We start from the raw sequence: 13,269 nt of genomic DNA, 5'->3' as shown, positions 1-13,269 counted from the left end.
TTTTAAAATCTTTGGAGACTGATTTGGATAATTATTCTGCTGAAAAATAAACTGAAGACTGATTTGTCTATCAAAATAAAATTTTAAGAATTAATCTGTGTATTAATTTTTCTTGAAAACTAAAATATCCAATTTTAAAATTATTAAAAACTGATTTGGATAATTGCTTTTTTAAATAAATTTATGAGCTTGTTAAACTTTAAATTGGTCAGATTTTAAATCTGGAAAAAACTTATAAAAATTAATAAAATTAAACTTTGATTTTGACGAGTCTGATCTAAACAGTAGCCATATATAAAGCGTATTCAAGAGCAATCTTTTTAAATTTTAACCCCTTGCGTTTACTTCTCAAGAGAGGAGTCGGAGAGAGATTGAACGAAGCGGCAAAGTTTCTTCGGTAAATGCATCTTCCTCGTAGAACTTCAAACATATCTTTCTTTCATTCTGCTTGTGGATCTTTCTTTGTTTTTTGTTTTTCATTTTCTGAAAATTCCGGATGGCAATTTTAATTAGGGTTCGGTTCACAACATTTTGGGTCATGCTGAAAAGTTTGAGCTTTAATATGAAAAAACTCGTCCCTGAAAAGTTCTTAGTCCCTATTTTTTACTAGATGCCATACTGATACATGTTGAACTCTTTTTTCAACGCCTTATCCCAGGGACACAACTGTAGTTTGAGAAGAAATGGACCGAATATCCGGTCTGCCAAAAGTTATACTTCATGACATCCTCGGAAGGTTACCAGACAAAGATGCTGCTAAGACTAGTGTTTTGTCAAAGGCATGGAGAGAAACATGGTTTTCATTTCCCATATTGTCTTATTGCAGCCGCAATTTTTTTAATTTACATGGCAAATTAGACATGTTCATTCAGTATGTCAGTAAAAGATTAACTAGGCTTCGTGACCAAGGCTTAGCAATCAAAGAATTTAACTAAGTTGGTGTTGAGAGAGGGGATTAGACTTGACCCTGCATTCTTAAACCATTCGCTCAAGTTTTTCTCAATGAGAACATTGTCTTTGAGTCATGTACTTCTTGAAGATGAAAGGGTTATCGAGCATTTCATTTCACATTGTCCTTTGATTGAGCATTTAACTCTTCATTTTTGTTATGTATATAACCCTTCACGTGGAGGATACACACTATTCTAGGATTATGACCTATTGAGTGAAATATTTAAGCTTGCAACTTGCAAGGTCTACAAAAGCTGAAGGGCGCTGATATCCGAGGAATACAAGAGGTATATATTGATGCTCCGAATCTTGAGAACTTATATTATCGTGCTCTTGATATGGATACACCTTTTAAGATGAATTTGGATAGTTGTACAAATTTGAGATGGTTGAGCTTGCAGAATTTGAGGAGCCCAAACAAGTGGTTCCTTGAACAGTTTTATTGGATTCCTTTCCTTGAGAGTTTGATGTTGCATAATTGCTCTATGTTTGAGCATGAAAGGATTAATATTCCAAGTCCTGAACTGAAGTTCTTCAGTTTATCACATTGCTCTAACTTGAAGGAGGTCAACATTGATGCTCCAAATTTATTATCCTGCGAGTATGACGGGAAAGGCAACCCTGTCATATCTTTTCTGAGAATTTCTAATCAACTTGAACTCAATGCTCATTACGGTGTGATTATGAATCATCGTCATGTTTATAGCTTGAGGGAATTTGTCCAAAACATTAAACCCCAAAAGGTTTTGGCATCTCTTTCCCTTTTTATCCACGAGCCATATTCGGTAAGTGTGCACTTTCTACTTGATTGGTTCCTTCTGCTTGCATATTTTCCAAATTTATTTATTTATTTGTCTGTTTGTACCCTGAATTATGCAGATTAGAGAAATCCTGGGTGTGGGTGTATTGCAAGTTTCATCACCTCCTCCATGTATTAAACATGTTCAATTATGTTTTCCTATGAATATGGAAGCTCGCTATTTTCCCCTTATGAATTGGTTGCTTTCAAGTTGCTTCCCGAAAACTATTTCATTCTGCTTGCAATCTAATTTTAACATGAAGGCATTCATTGTGGTATGTCATTGTCTCCAAAATTTTCAGCTTGAATTTTCCCCTTTACAACTTTAAGTCCAAGTTTCATTTGTTGAGTGTTGATAATATCAAATACTTATCAAGATAAATAAAATGTTATATGGAGCCTCTAACTTTACTCATTATTTCACAAAAATAACAGTTTTTCTATGAGATGCTGATGGATAGAAAGAAGTGCGGGTGCTATCTCCGTTCAAGGAGCAAACAGTGTTGTTGGCATGGGTTGAAGGTTGTGAAGGTCACACATTTAGAAAGGACTTATGAAAATGTTGAAGATCTTAAAGCCATGTTAGATGCATTGCCAGAATCCCCTGTTGAGGAATTAATCACTTTTGGCTTAGAGTTGTAATCTTGCCAGACATGCATTCCCCATTTGAGTTTCTTAGATGTGTGTGCGTATGCATTTATCTTAGTGCTTATGTATATACTAAGTTAAATCTTTTTGCTTAACATAATCTACTAGTGACACAGTATATTTGGATATCATTTATTAGAATTTTCTAGATTCTGCCATCAATTGAATTCTGGAATTTCAATTTAAGCGGAATAATGTGGTTGTTCTAGGTGAAAGTGCAAAATGAATGATACAAGCAATGGTATTGTGACCCATTATATGATGTGATATGTTTGACTAAATATATTTAATTAACCATCTAAGAGATTATAATGTCATCTTCATATGAAGATATTATCATATAAGTATTTTTCTTTTCTAAAATGTAACTTGTTAAAATTCAAAGAATACTAGAAGTACGTATTGATTCTCTAAATCTTGAGTAGCTATGCTATTAAGCTTTGGATTTCGATGCACCGTTCAAGGTGAATTTTGATAATTGCAAAATTTAAGATCAGAATGGTTTAAGTTTTTAATGAGCAAAAATTCTTGTTCTCGTTTTCACCCTCAAAACCGTAAAATAAATTTCAATTCCACTCTCGCTATCTTTCGGAGAAGTGAGGGTCCGTACTCTCGTCGTTGTATACTTTAATGATTTAATCTAAGAGATGTTCTTCAAATTGGATAGTTTTATGGTGATTGTTTTATGATTATTTGTGTTTGTGTCTTTTTTTTCTTTTTTCTCCCTCCCTAGAGATACATATGTAACCACACTGCATGTGACAAATTTCTTCAAAGTGATGAAGTATAAAGTGAAAAAATAAAATTTTATTTATTTTAAATTAAAATAATAAAGTCTTATGATGAAAATATAAATAATGATAGTTAATTTTTATTATATTATTTTACTAATATATTTATTTTATAAGTTTTTCTTTTCAAAATTTCAGGATAGTTATTCCAATATTTTTTGAAAACTAAATAATAAATTATCCTCTCTATCATTGCATAATAGGTATAATTGCACACATTTAACATGAAAATATTTGATTTCTTATAAAATTTACTGTGAAAAATTCATCCTTGTATAGTTTGCCATGTTGACATGGGAATGTTAGTTTTTTAAGGCCTAAACATTTATGATATTGGGACATCATGTGGTCGAATTCGGCCTCAACCAGATACGGGACGATGGCGTCGGGTGGAGAAAGGGTATGACTCATTCGTCGAGGCAGTAGAAGTCGAGGCCTTTGAAGAATTATAAAAAAAATTCAACCTCATAAAGAGATGATTATAAATTTTTGTTTTAATGAATATGTTACTTTTTTCTGTTTAGTAATTGTTTTAAGCAAATATTTCTATCTAAACTACAGCTACTTTTACTTAAAAACATACTTTTATGTTTAAACCCTGCACATATCTCTACATCACATATGCCAATAATAAAATCCTAATTAGAATGCTATCAATACTAACAACCTAGCACAACAAAAACAGAGTTCCAAACCAATAATTAAGCCATAACAACTTTGCACAAGCAAATAGAGTTTTAAAAACCATTTAATTACGTTCTTGTCACTACAAGACTACCCTAACAATGGCCACATACTTAGATTAAATGAACAGAACGCAATTAACCTCGAAGTCGGCCGCCTTGGCGTAATGCGACGTCTCGTTCAGCCTGTTGATGTCCCCGTCGTTTCCCACCTAGCGCGCCATGACTGTATCAGTCAAAAATAGAGTAGGAAAGGGTTAAAAGGGGGAGAAAGAGGTTGACTAAGTCAAAATGGGACCCGAAACAATGCTGTAAACGACTTATACTTATAGGCGCGGACATGCCTTATCTCGTTTACTGTGTAAACGAGATACAAGCACTGCTATCTCGTTTACAGTGTAAACGAGTTAACAAAGAAAAATTTAAAAAGGTAAATTTTTTTAAAATTACGGATTTTGGTAAAAATCATATTTATTTTATTTATAAAAATAAAAAATCCCTTAATAAAAATATATTTTTATAAGAAAATATTTTTTTATTTTTTAGTATATTTGATAAATTTTTAAAAATAAAATAAAAAATACTTTTTTTAAAAAATTATAATTTATATTTCTTTTAAAAAATTTTAATTTTTTTATAATAAATAAACAAAAAATATTTTATATTATTATATTAAAATATAATTGATATATAAAATTTTTTTTATAGATATTTAAATATAAAATTATTTTTATTTTTTAAAATCTTTTTATAAAAAATAATTATTTTTTCTTAAAAACTTACTTAAACAAGCCCTAGGTCATTAGTGATAGCAACTATATATAAAGCGAATTGAAGAATAATTTAGTACTGTTAACCCCTTGCGGTTACTTCTCAACAGAGGAGTCGTAGAGAGATTGAACGAAGCGGCAAAGTTTCTTCGGTAAATGCATCTTCCTCGTAGAACTTCAAACATATCTGTGATATCTCTCTTTCATTCTGCTTGTGGATCTTTTTCCCCTTTTTTTTCTGTTTTATTTTGCTTCTCGTAAGTCTTTGATGTTGTTTATTTTCTGAAAATTCTGGATGGCAATTTTACATAAAAGTTTCCATAGGGTTCGGTTAAAATAAAAGTTTCCATTTTCTACCAGATGCCATGTTGATTTAAAAGAGTTTGTTTTTGAGGTTTTTAGACATTAGATCCTTCCGTTACTCTGATAAATCATTTATATTGACGTTTAGAACTCTTTTTTCAACGGCTTATGATGTTATGAAGAAATGGACCGAATATCTGCTCTGCCAAAACCTATACTTCATGACATTCTTGCAAGGTTGCCAGAAAAAGATGCGGCTATGACTAGTGTTTTGTCAAATGAATGGAGAGACACATGGTATTCATTTCCCATATTATCCATTTGCGACAGAATTATTTTTGGTTCTTATAGTCCTCAGATAATTAGCAAACTAGACAAACTAATTGGCTATGTCACGAGAAGATTGTTGAAGCTTCGTGAGCAAAGCTTAACAATAAAAGTATTTAAGCTCGACATGATGCGAGAACACAATAAGTATATGTCCCATCATTTTGATCTTTGGATGAACATGGTTAGCGAAAATCGTGTGGAAGTACTTGAGCTTTGCCTCTTCTACTTTGACACCTATCGTGTTCCACCATATGACTTACCACGTTGTGTCTTTGAAGTTAAATCTCTTACTAAGTTGGTGTTGAAAGGAAAAATAAAACTTAACCAATCATTCTTCAATCATTCTATCAAGTTATTTTCACTGAGAACACTATGTTTACGTGATCTACTCGTTGAAGATAAAGGAATTATTGAGCATCTCATTTCTCACTGTCCCCTGCTTGAAGATTTAACTGTATCTTGTTGTTTAGTATATAAAAAGAAGAATCCATTTGAAAACGAAAAATTTGTGGAATCATTATTCTTGCATGGTCTACAAAAGCTAAAGGAAGCTGAAATTCAAGGAATAAAAGAGGTATATATTGATGCTCCAAATCTTGAGAACTTATGTTATGCATATGGTCCTTTCTATAATTTAGAAGCTCCCCTCAGGTTGAATTTAGACAGTTTCACAAGGTTGAGATGTTTGCGGCTGAGGAACTCCAGTATTACAGAGAAGTGGTTACTTGATCTATTTCATAATTTCCCTTTCCTTGAGCATTTGGAATTGTGTTCTTGCAATATGTTAGAGAGAATTAATATTTCGAGTGCTCAACTCATGATCTTGGAGGTTAACTCTGACTTGAAGGAGGTGAATATTGATGCTCCAAATTTATTATCATTTTACTATTGCGGGGATGACAGAGCTATTATATCTTTCCTAACAAGTTCTGATCATTTGGTATTCGATGCTTCTCCTGCCCATGATTCTAGGCGTGGTTATTATAGCTTGAGGGAATTTATCCTAAACATTAAACCACGAAAGGTTTTGGCATCACTCTCCCTCTCTGTCTATCATATGGATGGGGTAAGTAGATTCACTAGCTAGCTAGTTACTTGATTAATTCATTGTGTTTGCTTGCATATCTGTTCCAATTCTATTTATTTATTAATTTATTTGCTTTTATGCATCATGATTTATGTAGATTGAACAGAATTGTCTGAGTATACAGCAAGTTTCATCCATTCCTCCTAGTATCAAATGCTTGGAATTGGACTCTTCTCCAAATGAGGATGAGGATCTGTATTTCCATTATATGAATTGGTTGCTCTCTTGTTGCTGTCCAAAAACTATTTCATTCTTCTTTCAGGATGATTATGGCATGAAACCATTCACTGTGGTATGCTTATTAGTTTTTTTGTCATATCAGTATTGGTTCGCCATTAATGTTTTTACAATATTTTCGTGAACCACTCACAACCCTGTATCAATCAAGGTTCTGAAAAATTAGATCGTTCATTATTGAATCGGTAAAACTGAATGTTTAAATATTTAATTGAAGTTTAATCAGAATTGAATTAGATATTATAATAATATATTTTGTATAATATATATATATATATATATATATATATTCAAAAAAAATCTATTTTAAAAAATAACTTCTAACAAGTTTTTTTCCAGTAAAAATTTGAACTGATTCAACTTATTTAATGGTTTTTTGACCTTTTTATTGATTTTTTTAAATTGATTTTCTTATCTGAATCAGATTGATCAAGTGACCAATTTTTGATTAATTGGTTAAACCAACTAATTTGATGTAGTTTTCAGAACCACACTATTGATTATCAGTTAACAATATATATAAATGGTGTGCAGTGTCTCTAACTAACTATATTTGTTGTTTTGGGAACACAACAGTTTGTCTATGAGTTGCTGATGGGCAGAAAAAAGCAGGAGTGGTTTGACCATTTTGGTGATACAAAGTGTTGGTGGCATGACTTGAAGATTGTCAAGCTCACATACTCATTCAACGATGACGAGAAGGTTGACTTTAAGACCGCGGTAAATTCAATATTATTGTCAACTAATGACCGGAAATCTGTTAGTTTTAGCTTAGAATTGTAATATTCTTGTTATCAACTGGTACACATTCCTAATTAGATTTACAATTTTGATGTTACCACTAAACAAGATTTGGGTATCGTATTGAGTATTTTTTTTCAAGTTTTTATACTTACACCAATTAATATTGAGGAGTGCTAGGGAACAACAATTTTTGTATTTTGTAACCATCAATTGGCTATCAATAGTATTTTTAATTGTGTGAGATTATATTTAATGATGAGAGATCACTCACTTTTCTTTTGATGATTAAATGTTAGCCACAAAACACAAAAGTTATTGGCCTCCTAGACTTTCTCTATTAATATTTTATCCCTTGTTGATTGTGAGTTTTATCCATCTAACGCTATAAATTATTCGTCTAAAATTTTATAAATTTTGGAAACAATATGATATTTCATCCATTTATTCTTAATTAAAAATAAAATACTATTCGGATGGTTTTTTTATATAGATTTTTATAAAATTTCGCAACAATTTGGTTCGGTATTCTTTTTAAGGAAATACAACTAATTAAAGTCATTCAAAATTTTTATCATTTTACTATCTCTAAACATTTACCTAAAGATTGAATTTTACACCAACAATATTTATATTTAGTTTCTATTTATCTTAAAATTTTGTTTTGTCAAATTTTATACCAAACTTTTTATTTTTAAAATTTATATTTTTTCAATAAAATTTAATGATTCTATTTGTTACTATGCAGTATGCACGATGAGAAAAAGGGAAAATTAATTTGAAAAGGAAAAATATAGAGAAAAAATTTTATAAAGAAAAAATTTTAAACGACTTCCGACAATGAGGTTCTCTAAAAAAAAATACTTTTTTTGTTCTTTGATTTTTATTTTTATAAGATTGGTTAATTATTCTGTTACTATTTTTTCTCTGTATATGATATGTTAAACTGTTGATTTATCTATTAAAAGTTAATTTGGATTAACAAATTTTTGGGTAAATACTCTTTCCGGCTTCTGAGCATTTTAAATTGAGATATGTCGCACCTTTATCATCCAGAAACCTCAACCAGGTCCTCAACCATCAACATTAGTGAACGTATCGACCCCTGTGACCAGTTGCCAACAGGTTGCCTGGATGACGTGTCAGGTGGAGGCTGAGTTGTCAAATGCAGGTGCCACATGTCACTAGAAGTTGTTGTAGGAACTAAAAATCCCCTGCCTGCCCAAACTGTTCTTAGCCCCACCGGCAACACCCTCCACTCACCACCCCTCCCCAGCACTCCTCCACCACCGCCACCGCCACCGCCGTCACCACTACAACCGCCTCACAACCTTCGCAACTCATGCGAGTCCTCCACCTCTTCTTCTTCCTCCACAACCTCCCAAAGCTTCACCCAATGGAGGTTCTCTCTCCCGACAACACTTTCCACCACCACCACCATTACTCCTCCGCCACAACAACCACCACCAATGCCACCACCGCTTCTACTTCCCAACAATCTTGAAGAACTCTTTCACCTCTTCGAGCTTCAACTCACTACCACCGCCTCACAACCTTCGCAACTCATGCGAGTCCTCCACCTCTTCTTCTTCCTCCACAACCTCCCAAAGCTTCACCCAATGGAGATTCTCTCTCCCGACAACACCTTCCACCACCACCACCATTACTCCTCCGCTACAACAACCACCACCAACGCCACCACCGCTTCTACTTCCCAACAATCTTGAAGAACTCTTTCACCTCTCCGAGCTTCAACTCACTACCACCGCCTCATAACCTTCGCAACTCATGCGAGTCCTCTACCTCTTCTTCTTCCTCCACAACCTCCCAAAGCTTTCACCCAATGGAGGTTCTCTCCCCCGACAACACCTTCCACCACCACCACCACTACTCCTCCGCCACAACAACCACCACCAACGCCACCACCGCTTCTACTTCCCAACAATCTTGAAGAACTCTTTCACCTCTCCGAGCTTCAACTCACTACCACTGCCTCACAACCTTCGCAACTCATGCGAGTCATCCACCTCTTCTTCTTCCTCCACAACCTCCCAAAGTTTCACCTAATGGAGGTTCTCTCTCCCGACAACATCCTCCACCACCACCACCACTATTCCTCCGCCACAACAACCACCACCAACTCCACCACCGCTTCTACTTCCCAACAATCTCGAAGAACTCTTTCACCTCTCCGAGCTTCAACTCACAACCGGCTCCGAATCCGACCGCGCCGCAACCATGCACCTTCTATAACGTTTTCTCGTCCCAAACCCTCCTCAACAACACATATGAACACCTTACCCCAGCACATATGACGCTGTTTCAGTTGCAGGGAGGGGGTTTTTAGTCCCTGCAACAACTTCTAGTGACACGTGGCACCTATATTTGACAACTCAGCTTCCACCTGACACGTCATCCAGACAACCTATTGGCAACCGGTCACAGGGGTCGATACGTCCACTAATGTTGATGGTTGAGGACCTGGTTGAGGTTTCTGGATGATAAAGGTGCGACATGTCCCAATTTAAAATGTTCAGGGGCCGAAAAGGGTATTTACCCCAAATTTTTTTATTAGAATCTCGTTATCTTTTAATGATAATTGTCAAGGCCGTTTAGTTTTTATTTTTAATTTTTATTATCTTTTTTAAATATATTAACTAAATTTATTAGATAAAACTAAAAATTATTAGTGATTTTTAAATTATTTTTACTTATAAAAATTAAATAAAAGATATATTAGTAATTAATGTGTTACATAAATATATTTTGAAAAGAGATCATTAATAGAAAAATTAATCAATCTCACAAAATTTAAATATCAAGGGCAAAAAAAAATATATTTTTTTAAAAATCTCGTAGTCTTTTAAAATTTTTTTATCAAAAATGGATTAGATATTCACTCAAAAAATATTAAAAGACAGTTGAAACTAGCTTTAATGGCAACTAGACCAATAGCAATTTTTATATATATAGGCCATAACCTGTTCTAGAATCTCGTAGTCCTTGAAAAAAATTATCAGGTCCAAATTGGATATTCATCCAAAAATATATAAAAAGACAGTTGAACTAGGCCATAATCATCCTCTCAAATACCATGATATAAATAAGAATAGCAAATGAGGTTGTATATGCTTGGTTTAATGTTGTAGGTTTTGCGAACTTCATGGTTTTGGTATAAGTGTGGCTGCTGTTTATGTGGAAGGCATTATTAGCAGCTTGTGTTTATGAGGAAGATGTACTATAAGTTATGATACAATGGCAAAAAAATGGAAAAAGAGTAGCAAATGCAATTAATTTAATTTGAATTTTCCTACCACTTGTAGAGGATAAACTTTCATCCCTATAGCAAATGCAATCAATTTAATTTGAAACTTCCTAGGTAGAGAGCAAACGTTCAGAAATATTTTTATAACCTTTCAAATTCAAAAATTATTTGAACAAAATTGTAAAAAAAGTAAATTAAAAATTCTCGTATACGAGATTCCTTGTATTTTAAAACCTTCATCGACATTTTTTTTATTATTGGATTAAGAGAATATTCAATTAGAGAGTTTTTTGATGAAGAACTCAATCCTCTTATTAGTGTAAGATGGTTGAATATACGTTAAATCAAAACATTTAATAAAAAAATAATTATATTAAATATATATAAAAAATTAGAAATTAAATTAATTATTTATATAAAATATATATTAAAAATAAAAAAATGTTAGAAAATTATTATAATTTATTATTTTTGACTATCAATTAGCCATTAATATTTAAAAGTATGAGATAGGGGTGTACATAGGTCGGGCCACACCAGATTTGGCTTAACCCAGACTCGACTCGAAATATAGACCGGGCTTAAGTTTTAGACCCTAACTCGATCCTAAACCCGATGAAACCTACGCACCTTCAGGCCGGGTGAAAATCGGGTAAAAACCGGGTGAAAGCCGGGTCTTTAGCATGTAAAAATCACCTAATCTCCAACCATTATTTCACAATTCATATAGTAAAATTCACTTAAAAAAATATAACAAAAACTAACCCTTCTCTAAAATTAAAGCATAACCATAATCAATACTAATATTGTTTAATAACACCAAATATTTAAATCAATACAAATAACACAATATTATGCATTAGTCTAAAGTCTTATGCATTTTAAACATAAAATATTAATTTATAATCTTATAATGACTAATAAAATAAAATATTAAGGTTTACAATATTTAAATTCCACATAAGAATAGTCATCATCCATCACTAATAACACAAAATATTAATTGTGTATGATGATCGGGCCATCGAGCCGAGTTCGGGTGACTCGAGCTATGACCCGGATACGACCCAAAATAATGACCGAATCTATTTTTGAGACCCTTACCCGACCCTAGACCCGATGAAATCACACTAAATTAGCCCCTAAAATGTTTAGGACCGGATCGAGTCTTCGGACCGAGTCGGATCATATACACCCCTAGTATGAAATAATATTGATGAATTCTTAGACTAAAAAATTATACTAAAAAAATTAAATTGATTAACTGAAAACCAAAAATAATAAATTTTAATAATTTTTAATATTATTCTTATTTAAATATATATTTATACATAAATATATAATAACTAATTTTATATGTATACGTACTATTTTCTATGAAAAGAAAGCATAGGAAGGACAAAGCAATCTTATCCTATAACTATACTTAAAAAGAAGATTTCTTCCATTGTGGAAATTCCACGTGGCATGCACCCCATACATTATCAAATCTCAATTCTTCTAATCATTATTCTAATAATTATCATATTAATTAGTGAAAGTTTATATAGGTGCCTTGCTGCTAGGCTTTTTAAATTCTGCTAGAATTTGCAAAAAAATTTTATTTTATTAGTCAAAATTTTTAGAATGTTAATGATATTCACAATGATAGTTCCTACTATCTCGAAAGAACGGTTAAAAGATAGATTAAATTAGAGAAGAAACAGATTATAACTTTTGTTGATAAAGATATCAAAAAGAGATTGGATTTATGTACTAAAAATTTGATTAGAAGATTACTAGTAGACACATTATTTAGTGTAGGCATATTAGAGGCTATTCTAAACATAATATGGAGATAACTAAAAGACTTCCATGATTTAGATCACTGAGGTAACAAATTCTAATTTTTCTTTAAGAATTATAATTTAAATCTAAAATGATGGAGGGAAGATTTATTGATCAATGATACAAAATTCTCTCATATTCCTATATGGACACAACTGTGGGATTTATCAGAGTAATATAAAACCAAAGAATTGGGAAGAAGGGTAGGAGAGGCGCTGGAAAAGGTGATGGTTGTTGCTGTATTCTCTATGAAAGGAAAGGAGGAGAGGATTTTAAAAATTCAAGTCTTCCTACACATCACAAAACCCTTAAGGAGGAAGATGAGAATCTCAAGAAACAACAACAAAATTATTGACCTTCAACTCAAATACGAGAGGATTGCTCAAAAAATCTTACAAATATGGCGTAAGGAGGAGAGGAAGAAGCGGAATGGGGAGCATGGCTAAGGGCAGACCAATTCGATAGGCGAGTAGAGGGTCAAAAAGAAACCAACAACCTGAATCACTCTAATGCTGCGCAGAGAGATATGCATAAACAGAACAAACCAATTCTGGTTAATTTGATCAGAAAATTTGCAAGTCTCTGGGTTTATGATCGGAAAAAGGTTGCAGACTGATTGAAACTGATTGAAGTTTATCCAGACTCTACCAATTCATCCTCATCCAAATGTAGGAAGGTTGCAGAAGGTGACAATGCTACTTTGTCCAAGGCTCCGCATGATTAGTTCATGCTTACTAAGTTGCCCATCTCTAAGAGTACGAGCGTAGGCTCTGTTGTGTCTTAGATGTCGGTCTGTAACCAGTTTCTTTGTTTTTCTCTTGATAGACCTTTATTGCA

General features: G+C 32.9%; 2 protein-coding genes across 4 annotated transcripts; both read left to right on the top strand.

Annotated features, from left to right (window-relative positions):
• The first annotated feature begins 325 nt into the window (after window positions 1-325).
• Window positions 326-2,673, top strand: LOC112710061 (uncharacterized). The gene is made up of 4 exons (XM_025762155.2): window positions 326-397; window positions 659-1,736; window positions 1,831-2,025; window positions 2,186-2,673. The coding sequence occupies exons 2-4, from the start codon at window positions 1,290-1,292 to the stop codon at window positions 2,390-2,392; spliced, it is 849 nt and encodes a 282-aa protein (XP_025617940.1). The 5' UTR covers window positions 326-397; window positions 659-1,289; the 3' UTR covers window positions 2,393-2,673.
• A 2,010-nt stretch (window positions 2,674-4,683) lies between these two features.
• On the top strand, window positions 4,684-7,596 carry LOC112710060 (putative F-box/FBD/LRR-repeat protein At4g00315). 3 transcript variants are annotated; one of them, XM_025762151.2, is made up of 4 exons: window positions 4,684-4,794; window positions 5,128-6,341; window positions 6,460-6,654; window positions 7,176-7,596. In XM_025762151.2, the coding sequence occupies exons 2-4, from the start codon at window positions 5,130-5,132 to the stop codon at window positions 7,380-7,382; spliced, it is 1,614 nt and encodes a 537-aa protein (XP_025617936.1). In that variant the 5' UTR covers window positions 4,684-4,794; window positions 5,128-5,129; the 3' UTR covers window positions 7,383-7,596. The 3 variants fall into 3 exon arrangements, with proteins under 3 accessions (XP_025617936.1, XP_025617937.1, XP_025617935.1); XM_025762152.2 differs by having other exon boundaries at window positions 4,698-4,794; window positions 5,094-6,341; XM_025762150.3 differs by having other exon boundaries at window positions 4,721-6,341.
• The last annotated feature ends 5,673 nt before the right edge of the window (window positions 7,597-13,269 follow it).

The sequence above is a fragment of the Arachis hypogaea genome, chromosome 9, assembly GCF_003086295.3.
Source record: "Arachis hypogaea cultivar Tifrunner chromosome 9, arahy.Tifrunner.gnm2.J5K5, whole genome shotgun sequence".
Lineage (NCBI taxonomy): Eukaryota > Viridiplantae > Streptophyta > Magnoliopsida > Fabales > Fabaceae > Arachis > Arachis hypogaea.
Note: the sequence above shows the minus strand (reverse complement) of the source record. Positions and strands in the feature narration are given on the sequence as shown.